Genomic DNA, 15,666 nt, shown 5'->3' with positions numbered 1-15,666 from the left:
GGGCAGACGGGGCAAGGGGGGAGGAGCCTCCGTTACTTTATGTAAGTATAAAACATGACAGTTGTTCAGTCAGTGGTGATGAAATCAAACTCACCCTTGCAGTCCTCAGCGTGGATCCCGTCCACGATCTGGATGTCGTCCACAGCGATGTGGCCCCCTCCGCCGGGCGTGTCGACCACGCCCTCCACGGTCACCTGTGACACACCGATCAATGATAATAATGATAACAGTAATGATAAACAATAATAATAACAATAATAGTAATAACAATTATGACAATTCTAATAAAAATTATAATTATAATGACAATAATAATAAAAAAAATATTATTGACGATGACAATAGTAATAACGATGATGATCATAATAATACTGTAGTAATATAAATAATAATAATAATAATAATAATAATAATAATGATAATAATGATAATGATAATAAGCATTTCGTTGTTTCGTACCTGTGACATGCAATGACAATGAAGTTGATTCTAATCTAATAGTAGTAGTAACAATAGTAATGATAATAATGATTATAATAGTTATAACAATGATAATAATAATAATATTGTTATAATAACAGCAATAATAACAAAAATAATAAAATAATAATAAAAATATATATGATAATGACAGTAATAATAATAATAACAACAATAATAATAAAAATAACATTAATAATAATATTATAATAACAGTAATAATAACAACAACAATATAAATGATAACGACAGTAATAATAGTAATAACAACAACAACAACAATAATAATAATAATATAAGTAATAATAATAATAATAACAATAATAACAATAACAGTAATAATAATAATAATAATACCTGATATGAGCCACTGGAGTGGGGCAGTAAGACGAGCCCCTCCCTCCACCTACCCCCCTGGTGGCCTCTAACCGTCCACAGCAGCTGCTCCCCGTGCCCCTCCCTCTTCTGTTTGATGTGCAGCGCCCCCACGTGGGTCCCGAACACGTGGTACCAGAAGGACATGCACAGGTCGGCGTCCTGGTGAATGGGCAGGCTCGCGAGCCGCGCCACGCGCTCCTCTCCATCCCCGTCTCCATCACCTGCTCCAGGTGCGCCGGCGCTCAGCTGCATGTAGATGTAGTTCCCCGGCCTGCCTGCAGGGGGCAGCAGAGAATAAGGTAAGACGCGTGTTGCGTTTGGGGCCACCAGGTAAAAAGAGAGTCTAACGTTCAATTTGAGTCAGAAACGCAAGTTTAACACATTTTTGATAAAAAATAGACTTTAATGTTTGAGAATAAGCTTAATAGAAGGTTTTTAAGCTAATTGTGACGTCATTCTATTGCTTCTAATGTGACTTGTGAAGTGAATGCTCCATAAATATCACTCCTAAAGGCATCAAACTGAAGGACTTCTGGCGATAATAAATGTGTGTGCATCTGCATGTTTCACGAGGACGGGCTCATTTTTTACTTGTGATCTGGTTAAGTCAGGAAATCAAGGTGAAGCCGTTCGTTTGGGAGCCGCCCGCCGCCGTCTGCTCGCAGACATCCGTCACAGCCGGGTCGGATGGAGAGAAGGCTGGAGAGCAAAGGCGTGATGGATGGAACACGGCGAACGTGTTCAAGGCCGCCGCTTGTTTGAACGCGTTCAAAGCGTCTGGAACATCTGCTGCGCCGTTCAGCGCTAATTAAAATCACTCTCGCTCTCTGTTCCCGTCGGTTCGCAGGGCTGCAGATGTTTGTTTGTGTCGTTTATTGATCGCTCTTCATCCATTTTTATGAATTTAAATGATTCTAGATCAAAGTTTTGATTGTTCCGGAGTTGTTGAGGGAATAAAAAGCCCCCCCGGAGCTCCTAGTTTCAGGTAGAAGCTTCCAAAGGCTCCACGAATCACAGAAATGACAGAAATGACTGAATCTGGTTATAAATTTGCACAACTGATTGTTGTTTACACCGTCAGCATCTTTCCTCTTGTTCTGAAGGGTTGCCGTGGCGACGCCCCAGCAGCAGACTATGTAGTGTGTTATTAAAAGTGTCCAGGAGTTAAAAATATCCACCCTCTGGTGACGGAGCCTCAGACGTTCTGCATGGAAACACGACGAGACGTGAACACATGTCCTACCCGTGTGGTCCAGGCCCGGCCCTCTGTGGACCCCCGGGGGCTCGTCGGACTGGATCAGCCACTGGGCGCCCGACCCCATCTCGCCCGTCCAGCCGCAGAACGAGGAGTCGTCGAAGTTGCAGGCGAACCACAAGTAGGCTGGAAAGAACCAGGAGAGAAACAGATGAATCATCGTCTCATTGGTTCCTGACCAGAACCCCAAAAACTAGCATCTAACTGTAACCCTAAAAACTAGTTCCTAACCTGAACCATGTGTAGCTCCAGAGATGCTATGAAGCTCCAGAGATGCTATGAAGCTCCACAGATGCTATAAAGTCTCATAGATACTATGAATCTTCAGAGATGCTATGACGCTTCAGAGATGCTATGAGGCTCTCGAGATGCTATGAAGCTCTAGAGATGCTATGAAGCTCCAGAGATGCTATGACGCTACAGAGATGCTATGACGCTACAGAGATCCCATGAACATCCACAGATGCTATAAAGTCTCATAGACACTATGAATCTTCAGAGATGCTATGACACTTCAGAGATGCTATGAAGCTACACAGATGCTATAAAGCTCCAGGTATGCTATCAAGCTCTAAAGATGCTATGAAACTCTAGAGATGCTATGAAGCTCCAGAGATGTTATGAAGCTTCAGAGATGCTAAGAAGCTACACTGATGCTATGAAGCTCTAGAGATGCTATGAAGCTCAAGAGATGCTATGAAGCTCTAGAGATGCTATGAAGCTCTAGAGATGCTATGACGCTTCAGAGATGCTATGAGGCTCTCGAGATGCTATGAAGCTCTAGAGATGCTATGAATCTCCAGAGACGCTATGAAGCTACACAGATGCTATGAAGCTCTGGAGATGCTATGAAGCTCCGGAGATTCTATGAAGTCTCATAGATACTATGAATCTCAGAGATGCTATGAAGCTTCAGAAATGCTGTGAATATCCAGATATACTGTGAAGCCTCAAAGCGCTATGAAGCTTCATAGATGTCCACCAGGCCTGAATTCCCCTCTTTGATTTGTTTTTGTCACGTTTTCTGCTCTCTTATAAACACGTTAATAAACGAAGGGTCTCTTTCTGAACCAATCCATCAGAGGTTCCGCTCGCGGCGTCGGGCGGAGCGTCGACGCTCGTTTGGGAACCACAGCGGTGAAAAACCATTTATTCCCATGGAAACGGTCCCATTGTTCTGCGTGACACTGAATGATGGGACCTGGGCTGAATTCAGGCGCCGAACCAACAACCCTGAACAGGTACATTTATTGGTACATTCTACCCGTAAAACGGTTCCACTGTAGTAGAGGCAGAGAGGATTATGGGTAGAAAAGGAGAGGCTCAGATAGCAGGTGGAGGAGGCAGAATGGGGGGGGTCTCACCTGGTATGTTGTCCGGGATGGGCTCCACCGCCGTTACGCTTGCTGCCAGAGACAGATGGGACAGACAGAGCAGGGTCAAAGGTCATGCAGTTTGGCCCCGCCCACACAGATGCCAAAACAGACTGAATTCACCTCAGTTTGGAAGAAATCAATAAAAATCTCATATATCCGGAGAAATGATGTAAGAAAAGACAGGAGGAGGATTATTTGTGGAACTTAAAGAGAAGGAAAGTTTAAATCAACACATTTTTAACCAAAACGGAGATTTTTCAAACAATAATTTTTATAATAATTTTAGTCGAACGTGTTTTCCATCTGTAGACGTGATTTACCCGTCATGGCGTCGTAGTCCTCCGTGGCTTCGGTCGTTCCGCCGCAGTCCTGGCAGTCTGCTGCGGTGGTCGTCCCGGGAGCGGTGGTCGGCGCCGTGGTGGTCGCTCCGAACGTGGTCATGGGAAGCGTGGAGGTGGCCGGCGTGGTGGGCGGTCCCGTGGTGGTGATGTCTGAGCAGGGAGATGGACAATGTGTGAGCAGGGAGACGTTGTGGGTCTTCTAAAAACCAGGACTCCTCTTCCTCCTCATCACTGCACGCTTTGCTCGGATTCACCTTCATCAGTCATCATCTGTTCAAGGTTACATCCGTTTGAGTAAAGGGTTAACAGGTAGAGGTAGAGGTACAGGTGCAGGTATGGGTACAGGAAGAGTTAGCGGTACGGGTGTAGGTGTAAGTAGAGATGGAGGTACAGATAGGGGTAGAGGTACAGGTGGACGCACAGGTGCAAGTACAGGCAGAGAAGGAGGTATGGGTACAGGTTCAGGTGGAGCTACAGGTGTGTGTGCAGACAAAGGTAGAGGTACTGTGGGTAGGTGTAAGTATAGGTAGAGGTACAGCTGCAGGTACAGGTAGAGATGGAGATACAAGTAGAGGTACAGGTGGAGGCACAGGTGAAGATAAAGGCAGGGTAAAGAAGTGGAGATAAAGGTACAAGTCAAGGTGGAGGTACAGGTGCGGGTGCAGGCATAGATAAAGGTACGGGTAGAGGTACAGGTTGAGGTACAGGTAGAGGTAGACGTACATGTTCAGGTAGAATTACAGGTACAGGTACAGGTAGAGGTACATGTGGAGGTAGAGGTGCGGGTACAGGTAGGGGTACAGGTAGAGGTACAGGTAGAGGTTCAGGTAGAGGTACAAGTACAGGTAGAGGTACAAGTACAGGTGGAGGTACAGGTACAGGTAGACGTACAGGTACGGGTGCAGGTAGGGGTACAGGTAGAGGTTCAGGTAGAGGTACAGATAGAGGTACAAGTACAGGAGGAGGTACAGGTGGAGGTACAGATAGAGGTTCAGGTACAGGAAGAGGTACAGGTACAGGTAGACGTAGAGGTTCAGGTAGAGTTACAGGTACAGGTACAGGTAGAGGTACATGTGGAGGTAGAGGTGCGGGTGCAGGAAGGGGTACAGGTACAGGTAGAGGTACAGGTAGAGGTAGCTCTCAGTAATGTTACCCTACTGAGAGCTAACATTAGCTCTGTTAAGGGCCAAGTATCATCACACAAACATTATCCTACCGTGGAGGTACAGGTACAGGTGGAGATACAGGTACAGGTGGAGGTACAGGTGCGGGTGCGGGTGCGGGTGCAGGTGTAGAGGTACAGGTAGAGGTACAAGTACAGGAAGAGGTACAGGTGGAGGTACAAGTGCGGGTGCAGATAGAGGTTCAGGTACAGGAAGAGGTACAGATACAGGTGGAGTTACAGGTGCGGGTAAAGGTACAGGTACAGGTACAAGTAGAGGTACAAATACAGGTGGAGGTACAGGTACAGGTACAGGTGGAGGTACAGGTGCAGGTGGGGATGCAGATAGAGGCACAGGTACAGATAGAGGTACAGGTGCAGGTACAGGTGCACTATCGCCTATCCCCAGTTCCCGTCTGGCTTTGCGTTATTTAAGCGTTAGCTTCACGTTCATCTCCAGACCTCAGGTGAACTCTTCCATCAGGAGCTGTGTGACGATGACAGAAACTCTTGTATCCTTTAAATTCTCGCATGTCTGGTGATGTGTTTTATGCAAAATGCGTTAGCATATGTAGCCCATGTAGAAATCACAGATGGTGTGAATGTAATTAAACTTCGTAAAGAGATATGTTCGCAGCCGTTTGAGTGGGATGGATGGATGTTCTTGCTGCGGCGAGAAGCGGCGCTGTGACGAGAGAAAAGCCTTTCCTGAAGCAAATGAAACGACAGTCACATGATCCGACGGGTCGAACCTCACGGTGAGAACCTCTTCTGAAGGAACAGGAAGAACAGATCCTCCCCCCGTCTCCCACCAACCGCAGACTCGGCATTTTCTCCTGCTTTGATGATCTTATCTCTCTCCTGAGTGGGCAACCAGATACTCTGGAGTCTCCCCCATCCTTTCCTCCCTTCCTCCCTCGTCCACCGCAGGAGGTCTGGGTTTCCTCCCCTCTATCTCCCTCCACAAAGCCGCCTTGGCATCCGTCAGACTTCCCTCACTCTCTAATTAAAGTGCAGATAAGAACCCCGAAGCGGTTCAGCGCTCACCGACCGAACTGGTAGCAACTCGAGGCAAACACTTCTCAAAGTCGTGTTTGCATGTCCGACATTTTATGCTAACTGTTCGTTTTCGACGCTCACCGTCCAGTTCGCAGCCCAGCAGCTCCAGCCGGAGGCCCATGCCCTCGTTGGTGGCCCTATCCGGGTAGATCCTGACAAAACGGGTAAGCAAGGGACCCACGGACCTCGCCTCTGGGGTGTCGTGGTTCTGGTTCCCGATGAAGATCTGAGGGGGAAGTCAGAGGTCAAAAACGCAAGGAAGCCCTTAGATTCCACATTTGCATGAAACCATATAATGTAGATGTTTATCAAACTAAAACCTTCGTAGCTTCTCAGGTAAAAGTTTGGAAAAGGTTGCGTTCATGCGGCACAACAAATCCGCAAATATCTACACAGTCTTCTAGAGACCAGATAGTTTGAACCTGGTTGTGCTCCTCCTCTTTTAGCTTTAACTATCTAATTGAGGACCCGTCGAGCCAACCTTGGTCTTGGTGGTGTTGTCCTCCTTGATGATGGTCCAGTCCTCTCCATCCAGGCTGTGGCCGATCCTAAATCTCTTCAAAAAGACATTCCTATCTCGGTGTTTCCCTCCTTGTATCATCACGCCGCTGAGCATCTTGTCCTGGCCCAGGTCCACCTGACGGGAGGCGGAAGTTGAACCAATGGGAGAAACGCGATGAAACGAGAGGAAACAGCCCCCGAACTCACCTGTAGCCACTCGTTCTTGAAGGGTTGCTTCGTTTGCTGGCCGGTCCAACCCGACCTTCCTGTCAGGAGGCGGACGTTTTCAGCCACCCAACCTCGATCAGCGTAGGACGAGGCGCTGATCTGGGCATCGGAGATCTGACCGGAAACCATCCCTAGCATTCCGGAACAGGGGTAGTCTGTATGGAAGAGAGAGAGAGAGAGAGAGAGAGAGAGAGAACGTTGGGATAGTCATTGAAGGTGGGATCCTGAGCAGTTTTAGCTGATGCCCACCAGGCGGCGCCACCATTGGTGTGAAAACTAGTAACTTCAACCAATTAATTTTGATTTGCTCATTCACTCTGTTGGTTAAAATGGGTGTGGCTTGGGATAACCTAATGCTCATCCGACTCATGTCCCACCAGGTGTTCACCCAAAAAGTTGAATTTTGTACAACAAAACAGATAAAAAACAAAATGTATTTGCATTTATTTACACATTTTAATCGCGATAAAACCAGCATGTGGATCCAGAACCGGCAGACACGGCTTCACAAAAACTACTTCCTGTCGGGTATTTTCAATGCGAATGTCCGCCTCAACATCCGCGATAAACACTGAGGATTTGTACTCTGAGATCCGCGTTTTGTGCAGAAGAAGCCAGGAGGCAGCTGGTAGCAGAGTCCTTGGCAAATGTTGTGGGTTGGGAGTCCCTGGGGGTCCTGACACCGACAGACTCGCCCGTTGAAGGGGAGTCTCCGCGAGGCCTCGAGGCGACACGACAATCTGTTGAACAACCAGGCCAGTCTGTTTTCTCCAGCGCGGTTCAAGTATTTAATAAAATGGGATAATTAGTGTGTGTGGGGTTTTATTTTGTCAGAATAAGAAAAGTTAATGAAAATATGTGGACACAATGGTCCAGTCACTGTGAGCCGGGCCTTAATCCTTTATCTAGATCTAATATCCGGCCTCAACAGCCCTGGTCTCAGTGTGATATTTGACAAATGCTTCCAGAGGACGTCTGCTGCTTAACAAAAACTCCCGCAGATGGAAATTCCTCAATAATGTGAATTTACAGCTACTTATTGTGTTTTATGGAGACCCCCAGGGCTCTGTCTCCCAAGACGGGGGAGTCATTAGACCCAGTTTAGTCAGGCATGTGTCCCAGTATTGATCTGCCCTGTCCCAGTAAAATCTCATTCCTTCCAGTTTTCACTGGCGCCCTGTTTAGAGGTGGATTTATTTAGAGAGATAAATGTTATATCAAAAAGGCGTCGCCCAAAATACGAGCTCCAGGTCCGGGTTAAGGTCTAATATAACGTTTACCCAACCGAGACAATGTTACCCTATGGAGAACAAGCATGAGCTAACATTAGCTCTAGGCTGTGTATCATATATGTAATGTTACCCTATGGAGAACAGGCATTAGCCAACATTAGCTCTAGGCTATGTATCAATACATGTAATGTCACCCTACTGAGAGCTAACATAGCTAACATTAACTTTGTTCGGGCCTATGTATCATCAAATGTAATGTTACCCTACTGAGAGCTAACATTAGCTAACATCAGCTCTATTTGTGGCTATGTACCATCACATATAAATGTTACTCCATGGAGAACAAGCATTAGCGAACATTAGCATTGGGCTACATATCATCACATACAAATGTTACCCCACAGAGAGCTAACATTAGGTATCATTAGCTATCATTAGCTGTGTTCAGGGCTACTTATCCTCACATATAAATGTTACAATACTGAGCGCTAACATTAGCTAACATTAGCTCTGTTTGGGGCTATGTATCTTCACATGTAAATATTACGCTATGGAAAACTAGCATTAGCTAACATTAGCTCAGGGCTATGCATCATCACATGCTGTATAATGTTAAACTACTGTGAACTAACCTTAGCTAACATTAGCTCTGTTCAGGACTACGTATCATCACGTTACCCTACTGTAAGCTAACACTAGCTAATGTAGCTTTACCTACTCAGCCTGTTTAAGTGGGGGATTTGACAACATTTAGCTTGCGTTAGACATTAACTGCGTTTCCTGTGTGTTAGCATTACCTGAAATTCTGCAGCCGTAGATCTCAAAGCGCATGCAGATGCCCTGCTCCCAGGACAGGGGGCGGATGCGGACGTAACGGGCCAGGGTCTGTTTGGGCAGGGGGGAGCGGAACTCATCCGTCGGGTTATGGTTCCCTGGAAAGATCTGACGACAACAAAACAAAGAAAAACAAAAAAATACATTTTTCTTCCTTTTCTTTTTATTTTAACTTCTAACAACATCATACCTGCTAACGCTACGGTCACTGCTACAACTGCTATTAACTGCTAATGCTAAAACAGCTGAATGCTAATGGAACAATGCTAATGGAAGACCAGACGGCCGAAAAGAAGCTCATCCATTAACTGTAGATGTTATTGCTAAAATGCTAGCTTGCTATGCTAAATTAAGTAGCCACTGCTAACATTACTGCTCTAGAAATACAGTTGTGTACTGAGGCTGCACATGACTGCAGCGTGTCCAAACACTGTCGTGATGCTTTAGAGAGACTTTCAGCGTCTGATTTATTCCATTATGTGGTTCACCCAGCGTGCATGATGGGTAATAGTCATCTGATTGTTTATTTACTGCAATAAATTCCAAGTTTATTGGTTTCTAATCTTGTGATTTAAGAATGTGGTTTTGGCCCCGGCTGGTTGAACACGAGACGGGCCCCCCACTCGGTACCTTCTGCTTGGAGCCCTCCTTCACGGTGACCCAGTCCTCGCCGGTGGAGCTCACGTCCACCTTGTAGGAGCGAACGAAGTAGCGCTTCTTGGTCTCTTTGGAGATCGCACCCTGCGTCCCGATGGCGCTGATGATACGGAGAAACCCCAAATCCACCTGGAAGCAGAGCAAACACCAGATGATAGGAAAATTAAAACCGAGACAGCTGAGAAAAGTCTGCACAAACAGCTGACTTTTGTCGTCATTTTCTTCTACGACCACACAAAACTACATTTGAGTTGATCCGTAAATCAAACTGAAGTGTTTTAGGATTTAGGATTTATGGTGAAAAGAACCAGGAATGTTTTTTGTGGATCGTTTCCCTGTAAAGGAAGCAAAATATTTTATTCCAGCCAGATGGATCGGGAGCTGCTGATCCATGCCGACCTGACCTGTGTGTGTGTCTATTTTCTTTGGCTCATGCAAAACGTCTTTCAGCTCAACAGAATTTCAACATTTAACAGATTTACAGGAGAAAAAACATCAGTTTAAAGAATGAAGTTCAGTGAAATGAATGTTTTGTGAATAAAATCGGTGTTAGCTTAGCTTAGCATGAAGAGAGCCGGCAGGAGGAGAGCTGATTGAATCAATCTGACCTAATTTACTGAAATATTTATAAAAACATTAAAACGTTGTGGTTTTTTAACAGCGTTGACTTAATTCAATTTCACATTTCGGCAGCTCATCACTGCGTCCCGACTGTATGCTAAGCTAGGAGAAAATGATCACATCTGTACTTTAGGGAGGACAGCAAATGGGCAAAGGGTCAAGGGTTAGGGTCAAAGCAAAACAAACTATTAGCCAGCAGGCGAGCTAATGTAGCGACAGAGCAAGAAATCATTTTGAGGAAAGAGGAACTTTTAGAACACAAGAATTATTTAAAGGTCGTGACCTGTTGTTTTTGTGGATTAACTTTAACTTCACTCACTCAGCGTCTTCAAAACAAATCAAATTGATCTGTAAATAGCAAATAATTAATTAGAGTCAAACAGCGTGTACTGAAGGAAACTAGCCTCCTCGGCCCAAAACGACCATTTCTTGTTGTCTGAGGGTATCCAATGGTTTGGTTGGGTGACTAACACTAACACTAACCCTAACCCTAACCCTATTCTAAGTCCAGCCCTACCCCTACTCTTACCCTCAACCATACTCTTACCCCTAGCCCTAACCCAAACCCTCACAATACCCTTACCCCTGACCCTACCCTTACCCATACCCCTAACACTACCTCTAGCCATAGCCCTAACCCAAACCCTACCCTAACTCTACCCTTACCCATACCAATTCCCCTAACCGTACACCTAGCCATAGCCCGAACCCAAATCCTACCTTAACCTTACCTATGACTTTACCCCTAACCCTAACCCTACCCTTACCTTTACCCCTAACACAACCTCTAGCAATAGCCCTAACCCACACCCTACCCTAACTCTACCCTTACCCATACCCCTAACCCTATTCTAACCCTACCCTTACCCCTGACCCATAACCCGAACCCAAACCTTACGCTACCCCTATCCCTAGCCATAGCCCTAACCCAAACTCTACCCTAATCCTACCCTTACCCTTACCCCTAACCCTAACCCTGATAGTAAACAGAATCCAAATCAGCGAGTCTTTGGAACAGACTCCAGACTCTGTCTTTGATTCTCTACAGTCTGACAAACGAGTTAGGATTTTAACACGGTGGAAGGTTTTTAACACGGTGGAAGGTTTTTAAATAACACGAACGATCGTCCTTATTTCAAGAGCGTTTCGCTTGTTCAAAGCAGTCCTTCAGTGAAATTACGGCGGCATTATCGCATCTCGCGGCTGTACTTTACGGAGCAGCGGCGTAATGATCGGAGAGCTGAACAGCAGATAAAACATGTTCGGAGGGTCGAGACATTTTATCTCACCGCAGTAAAAAAGAGATTAAAAGATAAAACAGATAGTCATCATCAGAGAGCGCTGGAGATAACGGGACGCCTCGCAAGTGGTCTGTTAAGAAATGATTTACATGGGAGGATGTAAGATGAGCTAAAATAACAATATTTCAACACAAAATGTAAGCTTGTTTCTCCAAATGGAGGCAAAATTGAATCTATGCTTTTATTAGTTAATAAAAATGCTGTTTGTCAAGTTTGGAAATGATCAGTTGTGTACTAAAACACGCAGTGCTTCAGTTAGCCTGTCGTTACAGTAAACCACTAGCCTGTCGCTATAGTAAGAGTAGTTCAACATTTCCTGTAGATGCTCATCAAAACTCCAAAAGAAAAGATCAATCTCCTAGCTGCTATTCCATCTTCTAATTCCTCCACGCTTAGCAGGGCTGATATTTATACCACAGCGACAAAAACGCTGTTACTTCCTGCCAAAACAGGAAACTGCCTGGGCAATGACATTAAAAGACAGATCTTCAACCAGTGAAGTTCTCATGTGAGGTTGGAGTAAACATAATTGAAGATCATTCAATCGTCTTGTGTCGCGGTTTTTGTTGTATTATCTGACGATCAGAACCGTTTCCCTTCTATCACTCTGTTGTCGTTGATTCGCCAAGAGAATCTCGCATCCTGACAGATCTCATTGATGGTTGGATGTTCAGCGTCCTCCAGGGGTCTGGTCTGGATTGAGACCCTTTGAGGGTCTCTGGAGGATCCTTTGTCTTTTAGTTTCCCACTGGTCCAGACCCTTAATGTGTTCTCCAGATGCAAGTTGCTGAGCTCTTCCTGATGGCGTCAAAGACAAACGGCAGGGCATCTATAAATACCTGAAGCCATCAGGGGAAGGAAGCTTTTCCTGGGCTGACATCGGGGTCTTCAATAACAAGTCGATTTACGACGGCTTGTAAAGACTCAACGACTGGATGCTGCAGCTTTTGCGTTGTTTACCACCGATACCCCTGGATGGATATATAACTCCACATTTAACGTTACTTGGAAGCTCATATTACTTTGCAGTAGAAGTAAAACTTTGAGTATTTCCTTAAAGGCACTGCCGTTAATATCTCAATAAACCCCGACTTGATTCGTATTCTTTCCATTTCATTGCAAATATTGAGCTTCCTGATGAAGTGAGTCGCCGCAGAGCGAAATAAGAGGAGAGATTGATGAAAAAAAGCCCGATATTGAGCTCGACGTCGGCCCAGGCAACACTATGAATAGTGACCTGAAAACAGCATCAATAAAATATAAATGCCTTAAATGAATAATAGAGGTGTTTACTCGAAGGGGCCGGCGTGCAAGAATTAACCAAGTCATAATTTTCTTCTCAAGTAAGATGAATGGAAAGCCTGCAGACAAACCCCGCTTTGCAGAGCATGTCACGCAAAACGCTTAATCACATAAAGCGAAAAAGCTTTTCACAAAAAAGAACCGGTCGTGACTCAAATGCCTCGCAGAGCTGGTGAGGCCGGCACGGCAACGCCGCTCGATCTGCGGCCGTAAATCACAGAGACGTGGGGGGTGGTCGGTTCCTGGAGGAGGGATGGCCAACAAAGCCTTCACTTTCTTAACACACACATCTTACCACACACACACACACACATCTGACCACACACACATACACACACACTCGTTTGGCCTGAGGAGCCCACATGTGACGAACAAGTCGTTGGTGCAAATCTCATGACTGCATCACTTCCCACAGCGTCGGCTGTCTCACCTCCGGCTGGTTTTCTTGAGAAATCAGTAAATTAAGACTTTATTTCTTGTTTACTAAAAGAAAAAGTCCAAAAATTTGCTTTTTTTCCTGTATGTGGTCTCACTTTTGGTAGAATAAGGACATACAGGAAGCTGTTTAGTGTCTATATTAGCCAGCAGCATTAGCACTGACTGTTTCAAGCCCCCAGCTACGTGCATACGGACCTAACTTTAGCTTAATTATGGACCTAGCTTTAGCTTATGTAGATATGGACCTAGCTTTAGCTTAGTGAATATTGATCAAACGAAGAAAGGGCTTTCCAAACACCATCAATTGATCAGACATTATGAGCGTATGCTAGCTGTATAGATAACCAAGCTAGCATTGACTGACAACAACTATAGCGTAGCGTCAAAGCTAAGTGATGCTTTTCCTGTCTTGTCTGGAGGGTGGGATCAGCCGTGGGTTATCGATCATTATTAGGTTATTGATTACGAAGACCACTCTGCAGTGAATTCAGCTCCTGTCAACATGAACCCATTCACTCCATTAAACGGCCTTTCAAGTCCGTCCCAGTGGGCCGATCTGGGGCCCAGTAGCTAAAACCAGTCCCCAGACAGACAATAGAGAGTTCCTACTAATCTGACACAAACGCCCTCTTCCTGTCCACTTCCTGTTGTAGCCCCCGCGGGAAGGAACTGAGAGTCTGTTATTAGCACAGGGGCCATTGTGAGGCTTCCTCTATGAGTTCCGTTCCCGGACAATGGAACGGTCCGAGACGGTCCAATAACGAGTTCCCCTGTTGGGTTAAATAAACTCTCATCTTATCTTATCTTCTTCTGTAATACGGTTTCCTTCAGGTTCCTTCATTTAGTCAATACCTTAAAGGGTTTTTAGAAACTGCTGCACGCATTTGGTTTAAAGTCACCTTAATTACAAACCTGCAAAAAGTTTAATCCCGCCTGTTGATAATTACAATTTATTCTAATAGCTAGGATCCTGTTGGTCTCTTCAATGCTACGGTAGCTGCTGTTCGGATGGCTAATTTTAAATTATCTCAGAGGCAGAACGGCAGCGACAACCAGAAGATTAATCTATGGCTAGCCTTAGCCAAAGCTAGAGTTACTTTAGCATTAGCTAAAACTGCCTCGAGAATAATTGAATTTACATTGTTGTGGCTTTTTAGTTAGCGGTAAGCTAACTAGGTGATTTTGTTAGCGCTGCCCAGGAGGTGATTTTACCTGTCGGTCTGGTTGGTCTGTCAGCAAGAGGATGCAGGAACACCTGAACACCAAAATGGACCTTTCTAAATATCTGGTAGCTAATCACGATTTATCTGCACGAATAAGTTGAAATAGAATTCAAACAGACTCAATGAAATGTCGTCGATTGAAAACAGTGACGCTATCGTCCTTCTTAAACCCGTACAGCAAACAGTGAGTATTTTCTGACAGGAATAGCGTTTCTGTCAGATTTCACAATGAGGATGAAGACTGTCGACGGAGCTGGAGAGCCAGGTCTCCATAAATAATGCATGTTGGCTTATTTCTTTCTCCTCGGTGTCGTGATTCCAGGCAGAGACGGGGTACAAATGAGAGAACAATATTCAGACCAGATGTGAGCAACATCTCGAGTCAACCGAGTTCAGACTGAAACACTTACGTGAAGCAAAACCACAACAGTTTGAGGCCCAACTCTGAAACGTGGACCATTCTTTTCCAAATCCAATAAAACTGGTCGCATTACTTCCATCATGGACGACCGTCCTGACCTGGATCCACTCCCTGATGGTGTCGTCTGAGGGCGTCCAGCCGTTCTCCTGGTAGTTCAGACGGGAGCGCTCAGGAGACCAGTTGGAGTTGTACTGGGAAGAGGCGGTGATCTGGTCCGAGGAGATTTCGCCCGACTCCATCCCCAGAGGCTCCATGCAGGCAAAACCTGAAGAAGACGGGAAAAAAAGACTTAAAAGTGACCTAAAACTGGTGTAGTGTTGAAAAAGTCAAGTGCAGTGAAGTGCTTTTGAGGCATCCATGGCTTTTCCAGAAGAACAAAATAATTAAAGCTAACAGTTTATCCAATAAAAAGACGACAACACGTCTATTCTGTTTACCGTTTTCTGAGGACAGATTCGTATCTGAACCTTTTTCCCAGACATCAGCTGAGAACAAATAAAAACAAACACTGCCGTAAAAAAATTACGAGCTTCTCCTCTCAAAGCGTCTCAGGAGTAATAATGAGACGTTGTTCTCGTTCCTCGCCTCGTAAAAACCCTAAATACCACAGGGAGGAATGGAGATCCTCATCAGGTGGTTGCTGAATCAAATCCTTGTTGATTGGCGGTCGTTCGTTGTTCACCAGGATGTCATGAACACGTTGATCACAGAAGAACTGATTTTCAGCTCTTTTTGCTGAAGCTGAGTTCATCACAGAAACATGAAGGTAAAACCACAAAATCGTCAGCATCCTGACTGAGTCACCCCGACGGCGTCACCGTCCGTCACTACTTCCTGTTGGGGCTCAGAGCCTGTAG

The 15,666-nt window shown here is 45.3% G+C and overlaps 1 protein-coding gene across 1 annotated transcript in view; it reads right to left on the bottom strand.

Moving 5' to 3' along the window:
* LOC137611921 (neuropilin-1a-like) overlaps window positions 1-15,666 on the bottom strand; it is a 35,718-nt gene that overhangs the window by 2,470 nt on the left and 17,582 nt on the right. The window contains exons 6-16 of the mRNA XM_068340086.1: window positions 14,908-15,074; window positions 9,477-9,632; window positions 8,810-8,954; window positions 6,760-6,935; window positions 6,533-6,688; window positions 6,133-6,277; window positions 3,810-3,980; window positions 3,478-3,519; window positions 2,102-2,239; window positions 838-1,133; window positions 95-194 (exon numbers count right to left, since the gene is read on the bottom strand). Of these exons, the coding sequence (XP_068196187.1) occupies window positions 95-194; window positions 838-1,133; window positions 2,102-2,239; window positions 3,478-3,519; window positions 3,810-3,980; window positions 6,133-6,277; window positions 6,533-6,688; window positions 6,760-6,935; window positions 8,810-8,954; window positions 9,477-9,632; window positions 14,908-15,074 (1,692 nt within the window). The remainder of the gene's footprint in view (window positions 1-94; window positions 195-837; window positions 1,134-2,101; window positions 2,240-3,477; window positions 3,520-3,809; window positions 3,981-6,132; window positions 6,278-6,532; window positions 6,689-6,759; window positions 6,936-8,809; window positions 8,955-9,476; window positions 9,633-14,907; window positions 15,075-15,666) is intronic.

The sequence above is a fragment of the Antennarius striatus genome, chromosome 18 (genome assembly GCF_040054535.1).
Source record: "Antennarius striatus isolate MH-2024 chromosome 18, ASM4005453v1, whole genome shotgun sequence".
In the NCBI taxonomy this organism is placed as follows: domain Eukaryota; kingdom Metazoa; phylum Chordata; class Actinopteri; order Lophiiformes; family Antennariidae; genus Antennarius; species Antennarius striatus.
The sequence above is the reverse complement of the archived record's forward strand: the minus strand, read 5'-3'. Positions and strand labels throughout refer to the sequence as shown.